General features: G+C 35.1%; 1 protein-coding gene across 4 annotated transcripts; it reads left to right on the top strand.

Annotated features, from left to right (window-relative positions):
• The first annotated feature begins 449 nt into the window (after positions 1-449).
• On the top strand, positions 450-20,915 carry LOC113859076 (mediator of RNA polymerase II transcription subunit 16-like). Of its 4 annotated transcripts, none has more exons than XR_003503501.1 (16): positions 450-946; positions 1,215-1,283; positions 5,111-5,199; positions 7,527-7,639; positions 7,975-8,076; positions 8,473-8,563; positions 9,959-10,552; positions 11,281-11,899; positions 12,073-12,152; positions 12,330-12,412; positions 13,111-13,347; positions 15,318-15,489; positions 15,908-16,426; positions 16,527-16,703; positions 17,045-17,419; positions 18,714-20,915. XR_003503501.1 is itself a non-coding variant. In XM_027491893.1 (16 exons), exons 1-16 carry the CDS (start codon positions 669-671, stop codon positions 18,855-18,857), a joined length of 3,741 nt encoding a protein of 1,246 aa, XP_027347694.1. In that variant the 5' UTR covers positions 451-668; the 3' UTR covers positions 18,858-20,915. The 4 variants fall into 4 exon arrangements, 3 of the variants coding, with proteins under 3 accessions (XP_027347694.1, XP_027347692.1, XP_027347693.1); XM_027491893.1 differs by having other exon boundaries at positions 451-946; positions 15,318-15,493; positions 15,894-16,407; XM_027491891.1 differs by having other exon boundaries at positions 451-946; positions 15,318-15,508; positions 15,894-16,407.
• The last annotated feature ends 1,317 nt before the right edge of the window (positions 20,916-22,232 follow it).

Raw genomic sequence — 22,232 nt, 5'->3', positions numbered from 1 at the left:
ATTAGAATTTCTGTTTTATCTTATACATTTACAAACCTTCGAGGTATTTTTTTTATTCTCATCATATAATATTTATTTATAGCATATTATAAGTCTTAAAACAAATAATTCCATCTAATTTGACATGGGAGGGGCTGGAAAAGAAATGTCGAGAAGAAAAGTGGTGTGTGTGATAAGATGTAGTCCCAAAATCCAAAAAGAAAAAAGAATGCACTGTTTGCTGGAATTTTCTTAGACTTGCAGGAAACTCACCGAGGCTTTTAGATGAGGAGGAGGCAAAAAAGGTTAAAAAGTGAAAATCCGGAAAGCATAGAGAGCACAGCACGGCACCTTATTATTAAGCTTAAAAAAAAGGAAGAAAAGAAAGAGATCCTGGAAATGGGAATGACCGGCTTTGCTTTGTCCACCACACCAAAACCCTAACCTCAGATCATCCTATCAAAATCCCTCCTTTATTAAACAAACAAAATCAAAACCCCAAACCCCCTCCCTCTGTTTCTCCCCTTTTCCCACTCACACTAACCCCACTCTTTCTCTCTCTCTCCCCCCAACAGTGCTATCTGTCGCCTTCAATTGCGACTTTCCACCACTAACCCCCCCCCCCCCCTCTCTCTCTCTCTCTCTCTCTCTCTATTGCCTTCGTATATAAAAAATTAGGGCTTTTGGGAATGAATCAAATTGGTGGGACAAAGGACCCTGAGGGCGAGCCCGTGGCTCAGTCTGTGCCCCTACATCAAGACCCTCCCAAGGGTTCCGAGAAGACCGATTCCGCCGCGGTCAACGCCCAAGACCAAGAATTCGTTGTAGACGAGAATCCACAGCAGGAACATTATCCAATGGAGGAAGATTCCGTCACCCCTGCCACCGTTTTTTCCATCAGGCTTAAGCAGCCAAGGTCCAATTTGCTGCACAAGATGAGCGTTCCTGAACTTTGTCGTAATTTTAGGTATGTGCACTCTCCACTGAACATAATGAACGTGTTCATGTTCCTTCTGATTATGTTGTCATCCTTATGCCGATGGGCATATTATGTTGCAGTAATTCATAGCGAGTTTTTCAGAGTGAAATTTAGATTCTGACAGTGACTGGCTTATTCTGGTCTTGCAATGACTTTCTGTAAAGTGAATTTGTTTGTGTTCTATTTCAGGCCTTCTATGGTATAATAATTCTGGTACCTCGCACAGTTTTTTTGATATTGCTTGTTTTTTATGCAGTGCTGTTTCCTGGTGTGGAAAACTGAATGCTATAGCTTGTGCAGCAGAAACATGTGCCAGAATCCCAAGGTTTTTGCTTTTGTTTTGGTTTTGTTCCTGCCTGGAAATTTTGGACCATGCTCTATATGTTTCATTAAGAACAAGACGTACTGACTTAGTTTAGTTGATGAGCATCTCAAACTTCCTAACTTGCTTTTTCTGTTTTCCTATCTATGTTGATAGTTGAGACCTAAATGAAGTACTGAGAGGAGATATTCTAACTCCTTTCGTATACTTGTCAGTGTCTTTGAACTTGTATCATTAATTGGCTTGCATACTATTTTTTCTGCTATTTGCCAGTTGTTTTATTTGTTGGCTTGGCTGATGAATTTGGCAATGAAACTTTATATGGTTCAACTTTTGGACATCAGATGTTGAGAAATATAATTGATGTCTACGTTAACAGATATAACATGCTTGGTGGTGGTTAGAAGGCAACTCATTGTTATGCACATTCTGAAGTCCTTTTGTACTTTGAAAACAGCTTTCTAACGAAATTTTGGAACCCTTAAAAGGAAGATTAAAAACTTGATGAACTTGACATACGAGAAATGTTGGAATTGTAGGGAAGTAGAAAAAAGAGAATATGTTTTATTAGAAGAACTCTTAATAAATGCGATGCTAAGATGTAAAACCTTAACCCTAATGCTCCTATTTATATTTATACTAACATTAGGTTGAATACAGGTGTTGTACAGCTAGAACGAGCCCAGATCAATAACAATCCTAACATAAATATACTCGTGAATGCAATAAAAAATCTAGAATTCTAACACTACCTTATCAAAATAAGATGCCAAAATATAGTAGGCTTCACAAATCACAGCTTTTTATGAACTTTAAAAATAGAAGAAAACATGCTTTAAAGAGACAATAGGAGATACCATTGTTGTCAAAATTGCAATCATTCTCGCTGGATTGCTCAGAGTGAAATCACCAATCATGCTTGAAGGATTGTAGAATCTGCCATGTTTCCTGATCTGGATGTGTTTGTTGCAACTGAGCTCGCCAACAACCCTTTTAGCAAAAATCCCACAAATCCGCACCCCAAATTAACCCTAATCTCTCCCACCTTCTCATTCCTTCACTTGGTGCTATCTCTCTGTTCTCTCCCCCCCCCCGGTTTTTATTTTGCAGAGAGAAGTTCAAAGCTTCTGCCTTAGAACTTCTGTTTCTGTGTTCTGCTTCCATTCACTATCTCCTGCCTCCACACAGTCTTCTCTGTTTTTGCCTTTGAAGTTTCTGACTTGACGATTTTGCAAGCCTCCAAGTTTCTGGTCTGTGTTGGTGTGTTAGAGCATCTCTGTCTTCTTTTAGGTTGTTGGAGTTCTGCTGGGGCTGGCTGAAGAGAAGTAATTGGGCCTTAATTTAGATACAAGACCTTTGGACTAATTTTTATCTGCTGATCTCTTTCTAATTCTTTTATTCCCCTTTTTATAAGTAGTATCAAATATAAAATAGACTGAAATACAGAAAATACATGAAATAGTTAATTATGTTATCATATTTTTATGTTTAGATATGCTTTTAGTTTTGGGTAAGATCTTAACAATGTGTTAAAATCACACAATTTACAATCTCTCACGGTTTCACCCCTCTTCCAATATTAGGTAAAATTTTGATTTTGACAACATTGAGGGAGATTACACAATGTATTAGTGGTTGGAATGATAAATACATAGCCAAACAAAGCAGAACTACGTGAAAGAGTCACACCGGGAAAGGAATTGGGTTGCCTGAAGGAAATGAGCATGACCAATGTAAGAGATACACCATTTTGAAAACAGGAATACAAAGTCACCAATAGAAATTTATGCATGGTGTGAAATTGACATTTCTGGTTTGCGAATACAGAAAAGTCCAAAAAAGTACTGAACAACTTCTCCTAATTTCCCAAAAACGTAATTCAGAAGCTTTCGTGCTTCACACTGCAAAAAAGAACTTTAAAATTAAGTTTTGGAGATCTAAACCCGAAGTCTAGAAGTCTGGAATGTCATTGTCTACAACAGGCTTGAAAATGACTCACATGTTGCAGTCAACAAATCTCATGGCTTGGTTAACAATTTGAAAATGACTTGTTCATTGGCTTGGCTCATGGCTTGTATTGATAACAGCACAAATGAATTGAATGAGCTGGTGATGAGTGGCAAGGTTTCTGACTACGATCTTTCACTTGATGGTATTTGGTGATCTCCAGATGTGATGGTGATGTCTTTTTTCTGGGACTAATCAGAAAACAAGTGGAACAGTGTTAAGAATGCAAGCGAGTAAAACAAAAGTGGCTGAAAAAGTGAACACAGCCATGGAAACTAAAGCAAAGTGATTAAGAGGACAGGAAAGAACGACATCAGGTTACTTTGGATGGTGTTTCTCTTTTACCGTGTTGAGATTATAGGGATTAGATGAAAAAGAGAAAATATATTTCACTAATAGAACTAACAATTGGATAACTGTGATTTAAAATACCGACCATACACTTATCAGTAGCAACCAGGCCTTGTCCTGCTAGGTGGGTTGGTGTAACATGGATAACTATTCACTCCATTTGGTTCTATTAAAAGCCAAGCTTGGCTCCACTAAGGTGAAAAAGTTAAGGTGTACTGTTGCCTCACAGTGGGTTGAGTTTTCAAGATACTTTAATTTAAATCAACGACAAATATCCTGTTACTTTCCACTTTACTCAGATCTTAACTTTAGAAGAGCCAAATCCTTAGAAACCAATCTATTACTTCTATCCATGAATCATATTAATGTTTTAGGCCAAGTTCTAGTGTAGTACAAGAAGCAAGAAACAACAAAGCTCCTGGTACAACAATAATCTCAACTTCTAAAATGAATGTACTTTTTGGAATATTCCCCCCTCGTAACATTCTATTAGAACTCTTTCTATTATAATTATCTGGTTATTTTTCAAATTACCTATTCCATCCTTAGTCTTCCTGCAAATTACCCTCTATAAAGTTTAAATTTTGTCTATTATTCACTTTAACCATTTTAGCAATTCTTGATTTTCATTTCCAAAATTTCGATAATTATAACCTAAGTTTAATACAACTTTTCTTTTCAATGCTAGAAAGTGCTTGGTTGTGGGAAACAAAAAATACCTTCGTGTATGGTGTAAACCATGTAAATGAGAACTGATAAAAATAGTGAATTGATAGAGCTCAGTTTAAGTGGATGGTTTGCTAAAATTAAACTCCAGTGGTAATTTGCTAGAGGTTTAAACTTGAAGCCGGTGATTTGCAATTTCATCTGATTAACCTAGACTACCAACAATTAACAAAATTTTATACCTAAAAATAATTCCCATGAATGATAAAGATTGAATTAAAAACCTTGCAAGATTTAAATATTATTGAAATTAATGGAGCAAAGTGATGTTTTAAATGATTGTTGCTCCTTATTCATTAATTGTTATAAGTTATTTGACTTTTGGTTCGTGTTAAACAATGGTTATAAGAAAGTAACTGTTGTTTTGAGTAGTTTGTGATCCATGGTTTTTGCTGTGTTTGTCTTGTGTAGATTTTTCTGATTCACATCAACCTATTATGTGTATATTTTAGCCACGTGTGTATTAGACAAACCTACAGGTAAACTCAAATGACCTGAATGTATTGCAAAATTTAAACTGGCTTGTTTAAGTTCTTAACTAGCTGAATTTAATTTTGTTGAAGCCCACATTATTATTGAATGTTCCTTTTATTTTAGTTTGAAGTTTACATACTACTTTACTTCTACAAACAGGAAGTCTGCCCTGCTCATTCATGTAACTTTTGCTCATTACACTGGTCTTCTGGTGACCTATGTTTGGTTTTTTCGGCAATTTCTAATGCTTATTGTATTTCTTTTTTCCATAGTTCAACTGCTAATTCACCATTTTGGATCCCAATTCATATTGTGATTCCAGAACGGCCAACGGAGTGTGCTGTGTTCAATGTCATAGCAGGTAGTTTGATGTCATTACTTCATTTTGTGACCCTGGATGATCATTTTTTTGGTATCTTATGCCAAAGCAGGCTACAAATTGTAAAGTTTTTGATTGGTATTCTTTTTATAATTCTCCTGTGTTCGTAGTATAAAGCTTATAGGATACAAGGGTATTCCACTGCATAACTGGCATCAGCTAATAGTAACAATGTTTTGATTTAGGGCTACAAAGTTGGAGTTAAGATCTTCACTTGTACCTAAGAAGACTTCTAATTTTCAAATCTTGTAGCACTAGAATACATTAAATTCAACCAGTTGAGAGAACCTTGATATGGATAAACTTCATGAAAATCATTTGTTATGACATTTTTTACTCTATTTATTGATTTGCTGTTGGAGTAGTTATTGATGACATGTTTATATAAAGTTGTTTCACTTGAACATAATTTCCAAGGGAAATTTAACAACACCAAAAATGAACAAAACTGAAGATTTTTGTGTTGGCAGTATATGCAAATGTATCACCATCTTTCCCATTATTATTCTCCTAACTGAAACACAGAATAAAAAAGGCAGCCTAGTTTATGAGGTTACCACATCTTAACATTGTACCAAGGCTCGCCTCCTCCTTCAACCATCAGTTTTTGCATAGTGTTATTACAAATTTAGTAGGAATATTGATAGAATAAGAAAGAAGGCAAATTTAATGTGTTTGGTTCACAACTTATTTGGAGAAATTATAGCTTATTTTTACTAATGCTATGAGATATTTTGAAAAATAAGCAATTATTTCTCTAAATTAATCTATTACCAAATATGTACTGAATAGTACATTCTAGAACCCCTAAAAGGAATTTGAGGTCTTATATATAGAGGTTCTGTTTGAGTAAATTTATAGAGAAGTTCTTATAGGAGAAAAAAATTAGTATAAAAAATGAATAAAACTTTTCTCATAAATTAGAAACAATTTATGTTTTTCTATTTATTGATAAGCTCTCTCATAACTTTTCGAAAATTTGAAAAGATAAGTTGTTTATAACTTATGAGAGAAGTTTTATTCAATTTTTATGCTGGTTTTTGACTCCTGTAAGGACTTTTTAGAAGTTTACCCGAATTGGGCCATACAATAGCTGGAATAAACAAACACTTATCACATTTGTAAATTTTTCCTGGTCCTCTGTTGTGGATAGAGAAAAATGCGGGACATCTGATGGACTTTGTGTCCAAACTGCATAGGGAGCTGAATTATATACGAAAAGGATCTTAAGTATTTGAAATGACACATTTGCAAGATTTGGCTAGCCTATACCCTGGATCACAACATTATTTATCATTTTCAACATTTCTCCTGAAATTGAAGCATATAGGTCACATGCTTCAAGCTTGTTACATATGTAACTGATTTGATAACCTCGAACACTTGGTGAAAACATTCACCATTTGGTTATTAGAATAAACAAAGTGAGTGGTGATTTCTCCAAATAAGATCTCCATATCAACTTCTTCAACTTCAACAATATCATCATGGAGAAAAAATTCTTGATATTTAGTTGATGTAAGGTCAGCGGCAAATGGTAGCCATAGATTAAAAAAAAAGTGAACAAAACCATTTTTGCTACAGGTTCAGTGTCTCGATAATCCATGTCAATAATATATGTATAAACTTTGGTGACCAAATGAGCCTTAAGATGATCAAGTTGATTGTTAGGACTGTCCTTAGCTTTGAAGATCATTGACCACTTACCAGTAAGACTTCCTAGGAAGAGAAACAAGGTCCAAGTTCTATTGTTCCTCAAGTGTTTTTCAACAAACACAGGTTGCTTGCCTCTATCCACAATGTGAAAAAATGCTATTTGGTTTTCTTTCGAGATATTATTTATTAATCCATTTTGATAATTTCTCCTATGTTCTTTGCTAAAAAATTAGAATATGAATTATGGAAAAAAATTAGTATCGGAGGGCAATGGGTTCACCCAGTATACATTGGTGAGGTTTGTCTCTGTTCATGCTCTACATATCATGCTTAGGATTGTGAAAACCAAGGGACATTTTGATGAATTCTGTGTAACTAAACTACACATTGGTCACTGGACCAAAATCATATAGAATAAAAATAATAAATTCTAGAGAACTCAAATTTAGGAATTATTGTAGTCACATGGTTTGGTTATCTAGACAATGAATGGAGATATCATTTACATTCTGTTCTACACCAAATATTATAATAGTTTCCTTGAGACATTATGTTACCATTTGGATTTCTTTTTTCATTATGAGCTTTCCTTTTCCCAACTGAACAATTTTGTTTTTGTTCTTTTTGGAAGTTTAATTATTTGTATTCTGCAGATTCTCCTCGTGATTCTGTCCAGTTTCTTGAATGGTCCCCTACCTCTTGTCCTCGTGCATTATTGATTGCAAATTTCCATGGGAGGGTAACAATTTGGACGCAACCTGCTCAAGTAAGTGTGGTTTATCAATCTCATTCCTAGGGCTTCTGAATTATTTGCTACTATCGTTGTATTGCATATTCTTGGGGATTTGCTTCTTCTTAAGCGAGAAGGGGTGCATTCACTATTGAGTTGAAGTGGGTTAAGTTTACAAGGTATTCTAATTCAAATCAATGGTGGATATGCCTTTTCTTACTCTCTTTAGAGGAGCTTAATTATTTTTTTGGACATCTTTTTAGTATACTTATGACTTATCCTTTGCCCAGGTCTATCCTTTCTTGGCTTCTGTATTGCACATATTTGCTTGTGTTGTAGGTTTGTTTCTTTAATGTAGTTTTCCCATTCAGGGGCCAGCTAATCTTGTCCGTGACACTAGCTGTTGGCAGCGTGAACATGAGTGGCGGCAAGATATTGCAGTTGTTACAAAGTGGCTATCAGGGGTGTCTCCGGTATGACATTGGCTAGTCATCTACTGATATGTTCAAATTCTTTGTACATTTCATTCAGTCTTTTATTTGTCTAATTTTTTCTTTTGAATTTATGTGGTTATGTAAATAAGAGGGATACTCTGTTTCTCTCTGTCTCTCTCTCGCTCCCCTGGTTTGATAATTTTCAAACATAGTCTTGCGAAGTTGCAATGATTGAACCTCTGGGCAAGTAGTTCAGGGTTCATATATTATCATTTTTGAATAAGATAGACCATAGTTTCGAATTGTAACATGGATCCTTTTTTCTGCAAAAAGAGATTAAAACATGGCTTGACAGACTGTTAGAACCCAAATCTATTCCTTGTATTACTGGTTGCTCCATTTTTAAGCTGAATCAAATCCTTTGTGAATTAATAGTATAGGTGGCTTTCATCCAAATCGAGTGCTCCTGCCAATTCAAAGTCAACCTTTGAGGAAAAGTTTCTTTCACAGCAATCTCAAACTTCAGGTCAATTATTCTGTACATTCTTTTTGATTGCCGGTTTTTTTTTCTTGATTACATTGGAACTCTGGCCATATTGGTTGGGGGGATATTTTCCCTGTTGGATGGTTGAACCTCTGACATCTCTTAGGCTGCTGCCAATTGGTCTACCTGCTCGTTTGCTGTGATTGACTGCATTTTTTTCTTCTTTTCCACGTTAGTCTTGTTAATTGTCAGTGTTAAGATGTATGTTTGGAAGTACCACTTTTGTATTGCTTTTGACCTTTTGCAGATAATTTTTCCTTGTTATAGTGACAAACTAGGTGAACCCATCAGCGAAGTTTTTTCCTTGCTTTTGTTCTTCACTCTTTTCTCTCTGTGTTGTTATTGTTTTAATTATCTGAAATGACATAAGCTTCAATTAGCAATATTTTTGTTTTATTGTTTTGTTGACAACAATATTTCCATGTATTATTTGAAATTCAGATTAGTTTCATTTAGAATTATTTTGTTGATTAATTTCTTTAGGTAGTTGGAGCTAAAGGTTCTTTCTGGTAGGGGAGAGGGATGGGTGATTTGGTGGATGATCAAACTTCCTGTAATCTTTCTCACCCTCCATGATCTGGATTGCACAAAAGATCGGACCCTTCCAGGATCATGATCATTTCCATTAAGATCATGTGACCTTTAATCTGATCCAATCTTGGTGTTTGGGTCAGATATAATGACCCAATTAAAAAACCCATTTTTCATTAGCTTTTTGGACCCGCGTACACTATTGGAACCCTATCACATGCACGGCGACCTCTTCCTTTCTCTTCATGTTTGTGCTTTTGCGTGAGTGACGTCTTCTTTGTCTTTGTGCTTCTGTGTGGGTGGTATGAGTTCTCTGGACGTGGGTGGTTTGCGGTTCTCTGGGGTTGGGTGTTCTCTGGTCAACTAAGCCAGAAACTTTATTTTCTTCCCATTAATATAAGCCATTAATCGGGTGAAAATATATTGATTATTAAATCTTGTTTAAATAAATAATTTTTTAGAATAATATATATTTTTAGATGTTATATATATATATAGTAGAATCTTGCAATTTATTTTTTGATTCTATGATTTTTGATCTTTAACCCCATCCCCCGATCATAGATAAGATCCTGATCTTTGGTCACTACGTTATCTTTACCCAAGGCTTGAATACTTGAGTTGGTGCCAATTGTGTTACAAGTTCATTGACATTTTTTGTTTTAATTATTCAACCATCTGCGATCGGATGATGCTAGGACAAATTATAGATGGTGATAAATGATGGGTGATGATGGCCAGTGCCATGATGGTGCCTGAAATTTCCCTTGTTTGAGTGCATATTTTTTGTAGTATTAAATAGTACAATGCTAATGTATCTGATCTATGCAGTTGTTTTTGTTTCAGCTAGATGGCCGAATTTTTTTTGTGTCTGTTCTGTGTTCTCGTCGGGCTCAGTTCAACTTCACTGGTCCCAGTGGCCTCCTAGTCAGAATGGCACAACACCCAAGTGGTTTTGCACTAGCAAAGGACTTCTGGGTTGTGGGCCCAGTGGGATTATGGCTGGTGATGCTATCATAACAGATAGTGGTGCCATGCACGTGGCAGGTGTACCAATTGTTAATCCATCTACCATTGTTGTTTGGGAGGTCACACCTGGGCCTGGAAATGGTTTCCAAGTAACTCCAAAGACAAGTACCACTTGTGGTGTTCCACCTCTTAGCCCACCCAACTGGGCTGGTTTTGCGCCTTTAGCTGCATATTTATTTAGTTGGCAAGATTATCTATTATCTGAAGCAAAGCAAGGGAAAAAACAGATAGACCAAAATGTTGGTGATGCTGTACCTCTATATTGCTCCCCAGTTTCAAATTTTTCGGCATATGTGAGTCCTGAAGCTGCAGCTCAATCTGCAGCAACCACCACATGGGGTTCTGGTGTAACAGCTGTAGCCTTTGATCCAACTCGTGCTGGTTCCGTGATTGCTGTTGTGATAGTTGAGGGTATGAAGCCTATTCTGATTTTTTTTATTTCTCAAACAAGTTTGCAAATTGTTCAGTGCTAAGGTGTGTGCCTTTATTGATATTGATTGTACCTGTTTTTATTACTGAGTCCTGATGAAGGACTTCTAAAATCGGTGAAGCTCTATTTTGTTTATTCGTGTATGTTATTTAGGGCCCATTTGTTGAACATGGTAGGATAAGAAATGATAGGATATGAGGGTTTGATAAGGATAGAATATAATAAGAGTAGGATAGACCCTTATCCTATCCTATGTTTGATGCAGTGATGCACATTAGAATTGCACTTTTCTTGTATATTTTTTGGTATGGAATCTGGGATTCATGTATGAAACCCATTTAAATAACCTTATATTTTGTTTTAAGCCATCTGTTGTCATTTAAAATGTAATTAATCTGGCATGGAACAAATTAAGTATCCCCAAGAAAAAGTCGAATATCAAATTACTGATGATGGACTGAATAAAGTGTTATCAAGTTCTCTCCTTATAGTTGTGCTTCGAAGGTTGCACTATACATCCTTGGGTAAAAGATAACATTATTACCTAGATCCACAAACACAGAAACACCCTATACATATGTTGCCTTCTTACTCCTCTTAGTTGTGACGATATTGGCTGTGATGCAAGTTTGTCAGGATTTTACACCAGAATTTCATGTGCACAGATAATTGAATTAAGACATTGATGTATAACTGATTTTTCTTACAGGACAGTACATGTCCCCTTATGATCCGGATGAAGGCCCATCAATTACAGGATGGAGAGTGCAACGCTGGGAGTCATCTTTGCAGCATGTTGTTCTCCATCCTATATTTGGGAACCCTACTTCTAGTATGGGTGGACAACCACCCATGCAAACTGTTTGGCAGTCGAAAGTGGACCTGAGCATACCTCCTACCAATGATTTCAAGAACCATCAACCACCTGCAAATGGAATGGCTGCTGATGTGCAAAGGGTATCTGAGTCTGTTTCTGATAAATCAAAAAGGGTCAATTTTGATCCATTTGATCTTCCAAGTGATGTCAGGACGCTTGCCCGAGTTGTTTACTCTGCTCATGGTGGTGAAATTGCTATTGCTTTTCTTCGAGGTGGTGTCCATGTCTTTTCTGGTCCAAATTTTTCACCTGTAGACAATTATCAGATTAATGTTGGATCTGCAATTGCTGCTCCTGCATTTTCTTCAACAAGCTGCTGTTCAGCTTCTGTTTGGCATGACTCTAGCAAAAATTGTACAATATTGAGAATAATCCGTGTTCTTCCTCCTTCTGTTCCCATTAGTCAAGTAAAGGCTAATTCGTCAACTTGGGAACGTGCAATTGCTGAAAGGTGATTTTGTTAATTGCTTTAAGTATGTGATATGTTAACTGTTTCTTAATATGCTTATAATTTTACAGCTCTTGCCAATTTTTTGCAGACTTTGACAGGTAGTAGAAGTTATGATTTTTTTGTCAATGATTTACATGGCTTTTTCCTAGTACTTACATCTGTTAGGAAAACAGGTTTTGGTGGAGCCTTTTAGTTGGAGTTGATTGGTGGGATGCTGTGGGATGCACACAGAGTGCTGCTGAGGATGGTATTGGTAAGACAGTTCTTATTATTACGTCCTTTGGCTTTTTTTGTTTTGTTCAAGTTTGTGCCAGCAAGGAGAGTTTGATTTCCTGTTTCATATTTTGTGCACTCACAGAAAGCATTTGCTAATATGATTGGTGTTAGTGCTGTAAATTGATAAGTGCTACTTTTTTTGTCCTGGTTTCAGTTTCACTTAACAGCGTTATTGCAGTTTTGGATGCGGATTTCCATTCTCTTCCTTCAGTTCAGCACAGGCAACAGTATGGTCCTGTACGTTACTGTTTACTATCACCTTTTCAGCATTTTGTCATTGGCTTTCATAGTTTACTTTGATCTGTTTGTCAACTTCATTATTATCTTTGGAGGGGTCACATTCTTTTTCGGTTAACTGTGATGGGAGGATAAATTGTTTCATATCAACTTGTGATGGAATATTTCATGGATATAAACGTAATCTGGAATTTTGGACCCAGCATAACCCCAAATTTGGATATTTCATGGATGAGAGTGTAACCTGGAAATCTGGAATCTTGTGTCAAACTTCTATTTGTATCATTAATTATAACCACTTAATGCATTGATTGTACTCACTGAATAACTTATGGATGAGAAAGTACTCAATTGATGTTGAACTTTTCATAGTTAACATTTGATCTGAGGTCAGTTCACTGCTTAAATTTGATTCATTTTTTGTATTTTTTAATTCTCCATGTCGTTTTAAGTCTGCATTTAGTTTTTCAACTTCTGGAAAAAGGCTGCTAAGGATATCTTTCCAACCAAACCTGTACCACCCTTGTACTACGTCTTTCAGATGGGAGAATTATTATTATAATCTAAACAATATTGACTTTCTTCTACTAATTTATTCTGTTTATTGTTGTATTTTCAGACTGGCATATGCCATGTGGTAAGGTTTATCCGTGTTAGTGCTTTTTTTGGTTAAATAAACTTGTTCTAAATGATTGCAGAGTCTAGACAGGATAAAGTGTAGATTATTGGAAGGATCCACTGCCCAAGAGGTCAGGGCGATGGTTCTGGATATGCAAGCTAGGTTGTTGTTGGATATGCTTGGGAAAGGAATTGAGTCTGCATTGATACATTCTTCAGCTTTGCTGCCTGAGCTCTGGCAAGCCTCAGGTGAAACATTATCCAACATAGACCCTGAATCAATGGCTGTTGAACCAGCACTAATTCCTAATATTCAGGTTTGATTTTGTTACAGTTTGGAAACTTGCTTACCTTATTTTGCTTAATCAGAAAATATAAAATGTTATTTTTTATGGTTATCTGCTCATATTCCTGCTTGCATTTCATCTTTGTTTTATTTGGTCTTGCCATGGTGTAGTTGTTAATCTTGAATAGCAATACAGAATGTTTGATCCCAAAATTGCTATAGCAAGATGGCTGATATACCACTATGTGAAAAAGAATGTATATTACTACACATATTAATGCTAAAAAATTATAGTTGCCCAAATTAAGGCTATATCATCTTTAATAATTAAAGGTCATAGCCTAGACTCAACCACTGTCAAATGTCAATATAAGGCATCCTTAACAAGTCAACAATGATGAGAAGAGACTGAAGCTGTGCCTTAGGTGCTCTGTTGGGTTAATTGTGTCTGAGATGATGCATTGCAGTGTGAAAGAGGGGTTTGAATTTAAGTATCAACAGCAAAAAGAGACATAACAGAGGACATGTCTCATGGAAAAATGAAAGAAAGAATGGAATCATGGAAGAACTGCAGCAAGAAAAGGTGGCAGACTTGGTAGTATGAACTATGTACACTCTAGAAGGAGCGGAATCATCAGTGATTATGGACATATAGTCAATCCTGGATAGTAGCACGAAGTGCCGACTCCAAAAATGCTACAGCTGATAGTGGGATGACTATTATTCTAAACATTTAAAATACACCAAATATAGATTATGCTACACATATATATGCTGAAGATTTCAAATTTCAATTGTTTGGAGGGGGTTCTTAGAAGTCAGAACAGAATAGAGAATAAAAATAGAACAAAACAGAGTGCTCTTACTGGAAAAAGCCCAACACAATGGTCTCGCTGGAAAATGTGTGGGTCTTGCTGGAAATGAAGAAGATGACTAGAACTTGGCTGAATATAGTGAACAGAGTTAGATTTTGGTTGGAAAGTAGTCCCTAACTTGAACTTGGTTGGAGGATTTTGGCCACTGTGAGGCCTGCTGGATGAAGCAGAAATTGCCAAAGATGGTGAATGGGAGCACTTAGGGTTCGAGAGTACTGAGTTCAAAAGATACAAGTACAACAACGTGCAAAAATTGACAATGTATAGAGGGAGCAAAGTCCCTAAATTGCCCCTCTCCCCACCCCAAAAGCCTTTAACGTTAAGTAAATAAGGATAAATTTGACATTTCTGTCATGCATCAAATAGCAGCTGTGTGACAGCCACAATTTTCCGCTATTTTGGCCTGATTTGCGGTGCTCCGGCTGTTACACAGAATCGCAATGATATGCACTTGGATTAGCGGCAGGGAGCTGCTTCACTCCATTTTGTTGTAATAGCGGCTGCTATTTATTACTATGGTTATGGGATGCTAGAATAGGCTGTTGGAAAAGCAAGGGATTTACTTGCCTGTTCAAGATGGAAGATACAAAGGAAGAAAGTAGTAACCTAGTTCATCCATTCTCCGAAGAATGACGGATTTTGAATCCTATTTTCATTCTGATGTGGGAGGACTTGTGGAATTTCGAAAGTTACCCTAATAATCTGGGGTAATATAAAAGAGTGGCTAAACAAAGATTTGATTGTCTGCTAACCATAGTGTCTGTGATGACGGTGGTATGTTTGATATTTGCTGAACAAAGCTGCTATTGCTGCTCCACAAAAATGTGACTTGGTGCCACTTCTGTATCATTCTCAAACTGCAATAGCATACTATTAGCTACCTGTGCAATAGTTGTACTATTTTTTTTTCCCACACTAGCATGGAGATGCTTGCATATAATTATGCGTTTCATATACGAAGATGCATGCCAACTAGCTCTGAGTCTATATATTATTAAACCCCTTTAGAATTTTTAATTTTCAATTTTGGCTTGCTTTTTTCATGAGTTGTCCTTCAAATTTATTATACACTTGATTTTGATTACTTCTACAATTTCCTGTTTCTTAATTGTTCAAGTCTTTGCAGGCTTATGTGGATTCAGTTCTTGATTTGGCTTCGCATTTTATTACTCGTTTGCGACGTTATGCAAGTTTCTGTCGCACATTGGCAAGTCATGCTGTGACTGCAGGCACTGGAAGCAACCGCAATATGGTGGCTAGTCCCACGCAAAGCTCAGCAACACCTGCAACAAGTCAAGGTCTGTCCATTGATCAAATGTTAATTTTTGGTGTTTAAATTGATTTTCAGGTGCGTTACTCCCTAGGAATTTTCTAAGTAGGTACCTATAATTTAAAAATTATGATGGGGATCCTATAGGTTCAAAACTTTCTTAATGGGGTCCTTCATCCAACCCTCAATTGAAAAAGTTTTTGAAACTATTGGGACTCATTTACAATTTTTAAGCTATGGACCTATTTAAAAAGTTCGCAAAAAATACAAGGACCTGTAGATTAATTTGACCTTTTGAGGATAAATATTTGTTATTTATAGTTTGCTTTATCTAATGACATCCCTTTATACGGAGATCCTGCTGCACTCGACCCAGGTTGTTCGCTGTTAGCCTGATGTATTGTTTACTATACATATCTAACTGAAATGAAGACAATATTTTCCAGGTGGTCAAAATGGGACCAGCAGTTCTATGGGAAGCACACAGTTGCAAACCTGGGTGCAAGGAGCTATTGCCAAGATTAGTAACACAGCTGATGGAGGGTCCAATCCAACTCCTAACCCAATCAGTGGCCCTTCTACATTTATGCCTATCAGCATTAATACAGGAACATTCCCTGGAACACCAGCAGTTAGACTTATTGGGGACTGTCATTTCCTTCACAGACTATGCCAACTTTTGCTCTTTTGCTTTTTCTTTCGACGAACGCAACTTCCTCGCTATATGGGGGTTGCTAATAGAACTGCCGATGCAAATATACAAAAGCCTCAATCTAATGGACCTCCTCCTGGCAAGGTGGAGGAGGTTGCAAAACCAGTTTCAGCTGTGGTTAAGTCAGATGATGGTCAGACAGGTCGAGCTGGAGCAAAAGGAGGTGAAGAAGCACCTTCTGGACGTTCAAGATTGGGTAGTGGGAATGCTGGCCAAGGATATACGTTTGAAGAGGTATGCAGTCATAAACATTGTGAGTCTTATGACTTGAGGCTCATTTCTTTTATAATTTCTGTCTTACAGGGATTAGAAGTAGGGTGTAATTTTACTTTTCTCACTCACTCGCAATGCAGGTCAAGGTGCTTTTTATGATGCTTATGGATCTATGCCGCCGAACGGCAGGGCTGCAACATCCATTGCCAGTTTCTCAGGTGGGGAGCAGCAACATCCAGGTTCGGCTGCATTATATTGATGGAAACTATACTGTACTGCCAGAGGTTGTGGAAGCATCCCTTGGTCCACATATGCAGGTAACTGTTTTTCTCCTTTATCAGTTTCTTATTTCTGGGAGACAAATTAAACTAATTGTACTTGGTATTTCATGTAATTGTCTCAATTTTTTATGATATTTAATCGATGATAGTTTATGATTAAGTAGGCCCTAGAAAGTAGCTCAGTTACCTTTCTTTACATGAGGCTTCCTTTATAAAGCAAAATTTTATTTTATTTTTGTGATACAGCATTGTTAGATTATGTATGTTGAATATTGGAAGTTAAGCTTTTGATGTTTATCTCTCTTTTCTTCCTTCTGGATGTATGAACTTTTGATGGATGCTCCCTGCCAAAATGAAAACAAAAATGTACTTTGCAGAATATGCCCCGTCCTAGAGGTGCAGATGCTGCTGGTCTTCTATTACGTGAACTAGAACTCCACCCTCCAGCTGAAGAGTGGCATAGACGGAACATGTTTGGTGGACCTTGGTCTGATCCAGAGGAGGTGGATTGTACAAATGATGCACCTAAACTTATTTGTTCTGACCCACTGGATTTCAGCTCATTGGAGCATTGTGATGCCTACTATGGAACTCATCGCCTATGGCCAAGGAAGCGCAGGATGTCTGAAAGAGATGCAGCTTTTGGGTTGAACACTTCTGTGGGTTTGGGAGGTTATCTTGGTATAATGGGATCTCGAAGAGATGTTGTTACTGCAACATGGAAGACTGGCCTTGAAGGGGTCTGGTACAAGGTTTGAAAATAAATCCTGTTCATTTGTTTATATTATTTTCTGTAATTATGTACATTTAAGGGTTGCATAACTTGAAAATGGTTGTTATTTGTAGTTGTGCAATTTTCTGCAGGCCTAGGTAAACTACTCCCTCTGGTCCTTTTTATAAGGCACATTTTAGAAGGTTGTTCCAAGGCATTTTATAGTTTTTATGAAGCATTTTTATTATTTTTTCCTTTTGCCCTTAAAAAATGAAGTTGGTGGAAACCTAAATTAAAATTAATAAGGGTAAACATTAATAGTAGAGTTAGGAACAATGATATTAAATGAGGGTAACATTGTCATGTTTAATATTTTTAGAAGGTCAAAGAAATTAACTAATTTTAACTACTTTTATTAATTTGTGTAATTGTTTAAAGTGCCTTGTAAAAAGGACCTAAGGGGAGAATTTCTATAACCGATATTCAATTAAGGAATTTAAATTTTTTATTGTATTGGAAATTTGAATGAACATGTTGGGGAGATATAGATATATTTTATTTTAACTGTAGATAGACTTGTAACATGTTGTATAAACTCCTATAGGTTTTGAAAAATAATTCTTATCAATCAAGCTACTTCACAGAAGTAAAAAATCATGCACCAGCTTGAGATGGATCTAGGCTGGAAAGAAGGAATCGGTTAGGAAGTGCTGAACTGTACCTAACATTTTATTTAGGGGTTGGGGGACTAAACATTTGTATCTGTACCACTGAGTCAGAAAGATTTTGATAACAGGTTTATTAAATAATTGACCTAGAAATCAAGGTCTAACTTATTTCTATATCTGTAGCTATTGCCTTGATGTGTGAAAAGCAACTCTAGTTGAAATGAAGTGTAACCTCAGCATTATCTTTTACTTAAAACCACTTGTATCGGCTGTCAATGGCAATTGGGGTTAAAGTTTTTGATCATTTGATTACTGTACTTTTGATGCTATTACCTTGTGAATAGTGGTTGACTTTTTGGCAGCTTTTAAAACACTATTTTGTGTTTGGTCCAAGAGTTAATATATCTATTGTGATTTTTAAAGTCAGAAGAATCTTAACATAATTAATAAATAGCAAGTCTTTTAACTTTTTGATATTGTATTTGTGTTAATTATCATTATAAATTAAATAGAAGAAAAATTATGAAGTGCCAACTGATGTTATTGTTGATAGTGACTGAAAAATTTAAACACTTGTGTGTATTCTTCTACATTATCCATTAGTTTTTTCAATCTGACTGGAAGGGCATCTTCTATTTGGTGATTTTATTTACTTCCGTGGTGCAGTGCATAAGATGTCAGCGGCAGACTTCTGCTTTTGCTTCTCCAGATGCTGCTTCACCAAGTCAGAATGACCGGGAGATGTGGTGGATCAGCCGCTGGGTACATGGCTGCCCAATGTGTGGCGGAACATGGGTTCGGGTTGTATAGATGGCTTCGTTATTTTGTTTTAGTATGAGTTTCAAAGGGAGGGATGCATATATTTGTGGCTAACTGTGAAATGAATGATATGGAATGCTTATAGGAATTGTACAGCAGAAAAGGTGTAGATTTCCTTGACAAGTTTGTTGCAGCATGTTATTGTTGGTGGCCATACTATCATATGGATTTGAGTAGTTTTCCTGCTGATCACTACTGGTTTTCAATTATTTGAAATCAGTTCATTCAGATCTCAATTTTTTTGGGAATTATGCTCAAGTCACTCCACCAATAGGTGTTAATTAATCCCTGGGCTGTTTGTAGTTAACTCCTTGCAGGTATGTACTATCTTGTTTTGACTAATCTACTTTTTCTTTTTTTTAACAATATTGACTTATCTATATTTGAAATCACTAAAGTGCATCCCGTCATGAATGACATTTGGATTTTTTTTTTTTAACTTTTTGTTTGGAGAAAAAATTCAATCTGATTGTCCACGAGATGAAATTCTAACATTTATATTATGTTTTAAATTTACATTTGAACTTGTTAGAGCCACCATGTTATTAGTAACTTTCCCAAATTTCTCTGAGATAACTATTTACTCAAAAGCTATGTAGTTTTGTTTTTATAATGTACAATGCATTTACCGTGTGAACTAGTCATTATTATTTAGCTTTAGGTTTATATATGATTCTGGTCTCTAGAAATATTTACAAGTTTCTAGATCTATTTATTTCAAACCTTTTTAGTTTTGATCCCTATATTTTTAATTTTAGTTAGTCTCTACATTTTTTTGGCATTTTTTGTTTTGGTCCCTTTCACTGTGGCGGCTGCACAAAAAATTGACATGGCAATGGTGTCATCATTTAACAGTTATTGAGGATTAGAACTGTTGAGGTTTGAAAAATCAGGGACCACAAGAAACAAAAAATTGGAGGGACTAAAACAAAAGGCTTGCTAAAATGTAAGGGACAGAGACATATTTAAGCCTTAACTTTATATCTTAAGACATAATGGCCTAAATTTCTAAGTAAAATTATAAACTGTTAAGGCTAATAAGATGGAAGGCCTAAATTATTTTTGTGAAGCCCCAGTGGTTGTTTCTGGTATGAATTTTTCATCTGTTTCAAGATATGTTTTATTTCTTAGACGGACGTGGTCCATCATAAACCATTTAAGAAAAACAATGATAATACTTGAAATCCTGCACTTATGAAAAATGATAGAACAGAAAGTAGTGATGAAAAAGAACAAATGATAATATTCACAAATCAGTATGAGTACATATTGGTTTATATAGAATAGAAGTAGGAAAAATGGCATCCAGTTAGTTGCATCTAACTAAATGAGCATTTATTACAATCGAGAAATATAATTACTCCTATAACAAATTATTAGTTAAGAGGCTTCCTCTTCTTCATGTGTGCTGTCAAACACTTCAATTATTTATTATTTAAGTTCTTGGATTTTTACTGTTGACATTGTCCACTGTGGGACCATGTTCGCCCGAGACTTGAAATTAGATGGACAGTTGCGAAGTTATAACATTAAAATAACATATCTGTTGTGGAAAATGCATGAAAAATCAGTTGGAGGATCATTGTTTAATTAATTCTGTCTCCCTTCCTACCAAATAATGGCTTTTATAAACTACTGATTCGATAATGCAGATTGTGAAATTTATGTAAAAACACTAGTGTATGTGGTGTTTGATGCATGCTGATGTGGGATCCTTAGCTGTAAAGGATTACTGAGGTTGGTGCTGGTGAATGAGAGTTTAGGAGCCTATATTAGTTGTCACTCCCGAGAAAGCTCTGCATAAATGTCTCTTCAGCTGTATTTATAGTATTTAGATGATGCACCTTCACATTAACACCGTCTTTGTTCGTGACTAGCTGCCAAGTGGATTCCGTACTAACTTGAGTAGTTTGTCTGTTTGCCAGCAAAGCCATGTAATTGTTAGATTAGCACAGCAATTTATTATCTTCTCGTGATCCCTGTAAATTGATTAAACGTATTATTTTATTTATTCTTTTTTGTGTGATATTTAAATGCTTTTGTGATTTTGTTAACTTTTAGGATCTAAGTTTAGATATTTAAAAGTATTAAATTTTATTTAAAAACAGTATTTATCACATTAATGATACAAAAGCGGAATAAATATGTTTTTTTAATATAAAAGTTTATCACTTTTAAATAGCTGAGTTTAACAATTGGAGAGATATGAGGGAAAGAGACATCTTTTTTTTCCTCTTCTGTAAATGGGCTTTGGTTGGGTTTCACTTGAATTTTTGGAAGCTGAATTTTGTTATCTACAATGATTCTATTAGGCTTCAGTTTAATTTAATTTTTTGTGGAAGAGATAAAAAAAAAAAAAATTGGTTGCTTTTTTTAAATCTAAGTATTTCTCTCTTACAAATCATTAGAAGAATAAAATTGAATTGTGTTTGTTGAAATTTTTTTTTAAAAGAAGAGAAAAGAAATGTTGATTAGAAGAATAAAATTTGAAATGGCTTCAGTTTGATTAATTTTCAATTGTTTTTATTTGATTTAACAGTTTGAATATTACTTCTTTCAAATTCTTAATTGTTGCTGCAACTATTAACTAGGGAGCATCATTCTACTATTATCTTTCGTTATCATTGCAATTACCATCCAAAGTCTCTCAATATTATGTTCGACGTTAATATTAATATTATCGTTTTTTTATCTTAAAGTTCACTATTATTGTTATGTTATACCTCACTTTTGTTTCTGTTTTCATATATAACTAAGAAGTAAAATGCTATTTTTGTAGTTCGAATTTAAGATTTGCTATTAAAGTTTAAAAATTGAAATTAACATAAGTTTAAAATTAAATATATAAAATTAATTTTAATTTTTAAAATTTTCAAATTTTAAACCAAATAATTATACTAAATAAGTCATTAAAAAAATTAGTAATTATGATAAATAAATTTAGTTCATAATTATTTTAATTTAGGTTTTAAGAAATTCTTATTTTTTTAGTACTTTTAGAAAGTAGACAAAGCAATTTTATTATACGAGTTTAAAAATATATTTAAAAACATTTATTTTTCTTTGTTAATTAATTAAATAAAAAAATGTCAATAAATTTATTAAAGTGATAAAATATAAGTTAAATTAGTATATTGATTCTTTAACTTTTGATTTGTTTTAATTTGGTTTTTTATTTTATTTATTCATTTTAGTTTCTTAACTTACAAAAGTATTTAAAATAATTTTTTTAAATATTAACTTTATTAAAAAATTATTGTTCATCTTTATTTTTCTTGTGAATTATAATGAAAACACATTATATCTAAATTGCCTCTCTTCTTCTCTTTCATCTTTTTCTTTTTTCCCCTTCTTTTATCCTTCATT

The sequence above is a fragment of the Abrus precatorius genome, unplaced genomic scaffold, assembly GCF_003935025.1.
Source record: "Abrus precatorius isolate BTA unplaced genomic scaffold, Abrus_2018 Scaffold2, whole genome shotgun sequence".
Taxonomy (NCBI): Eukaryota; Viridiplantae; Streptophyta; class Magnoliopsida; order Fabales; family Fabaceae; genus Abrus; species Abrus precatorius.
The sequence above is the reverse complement of the archived record's forward strand: the minus strand, read 5'-3'. Positions and strand labels throughout refer to the sequence as shown.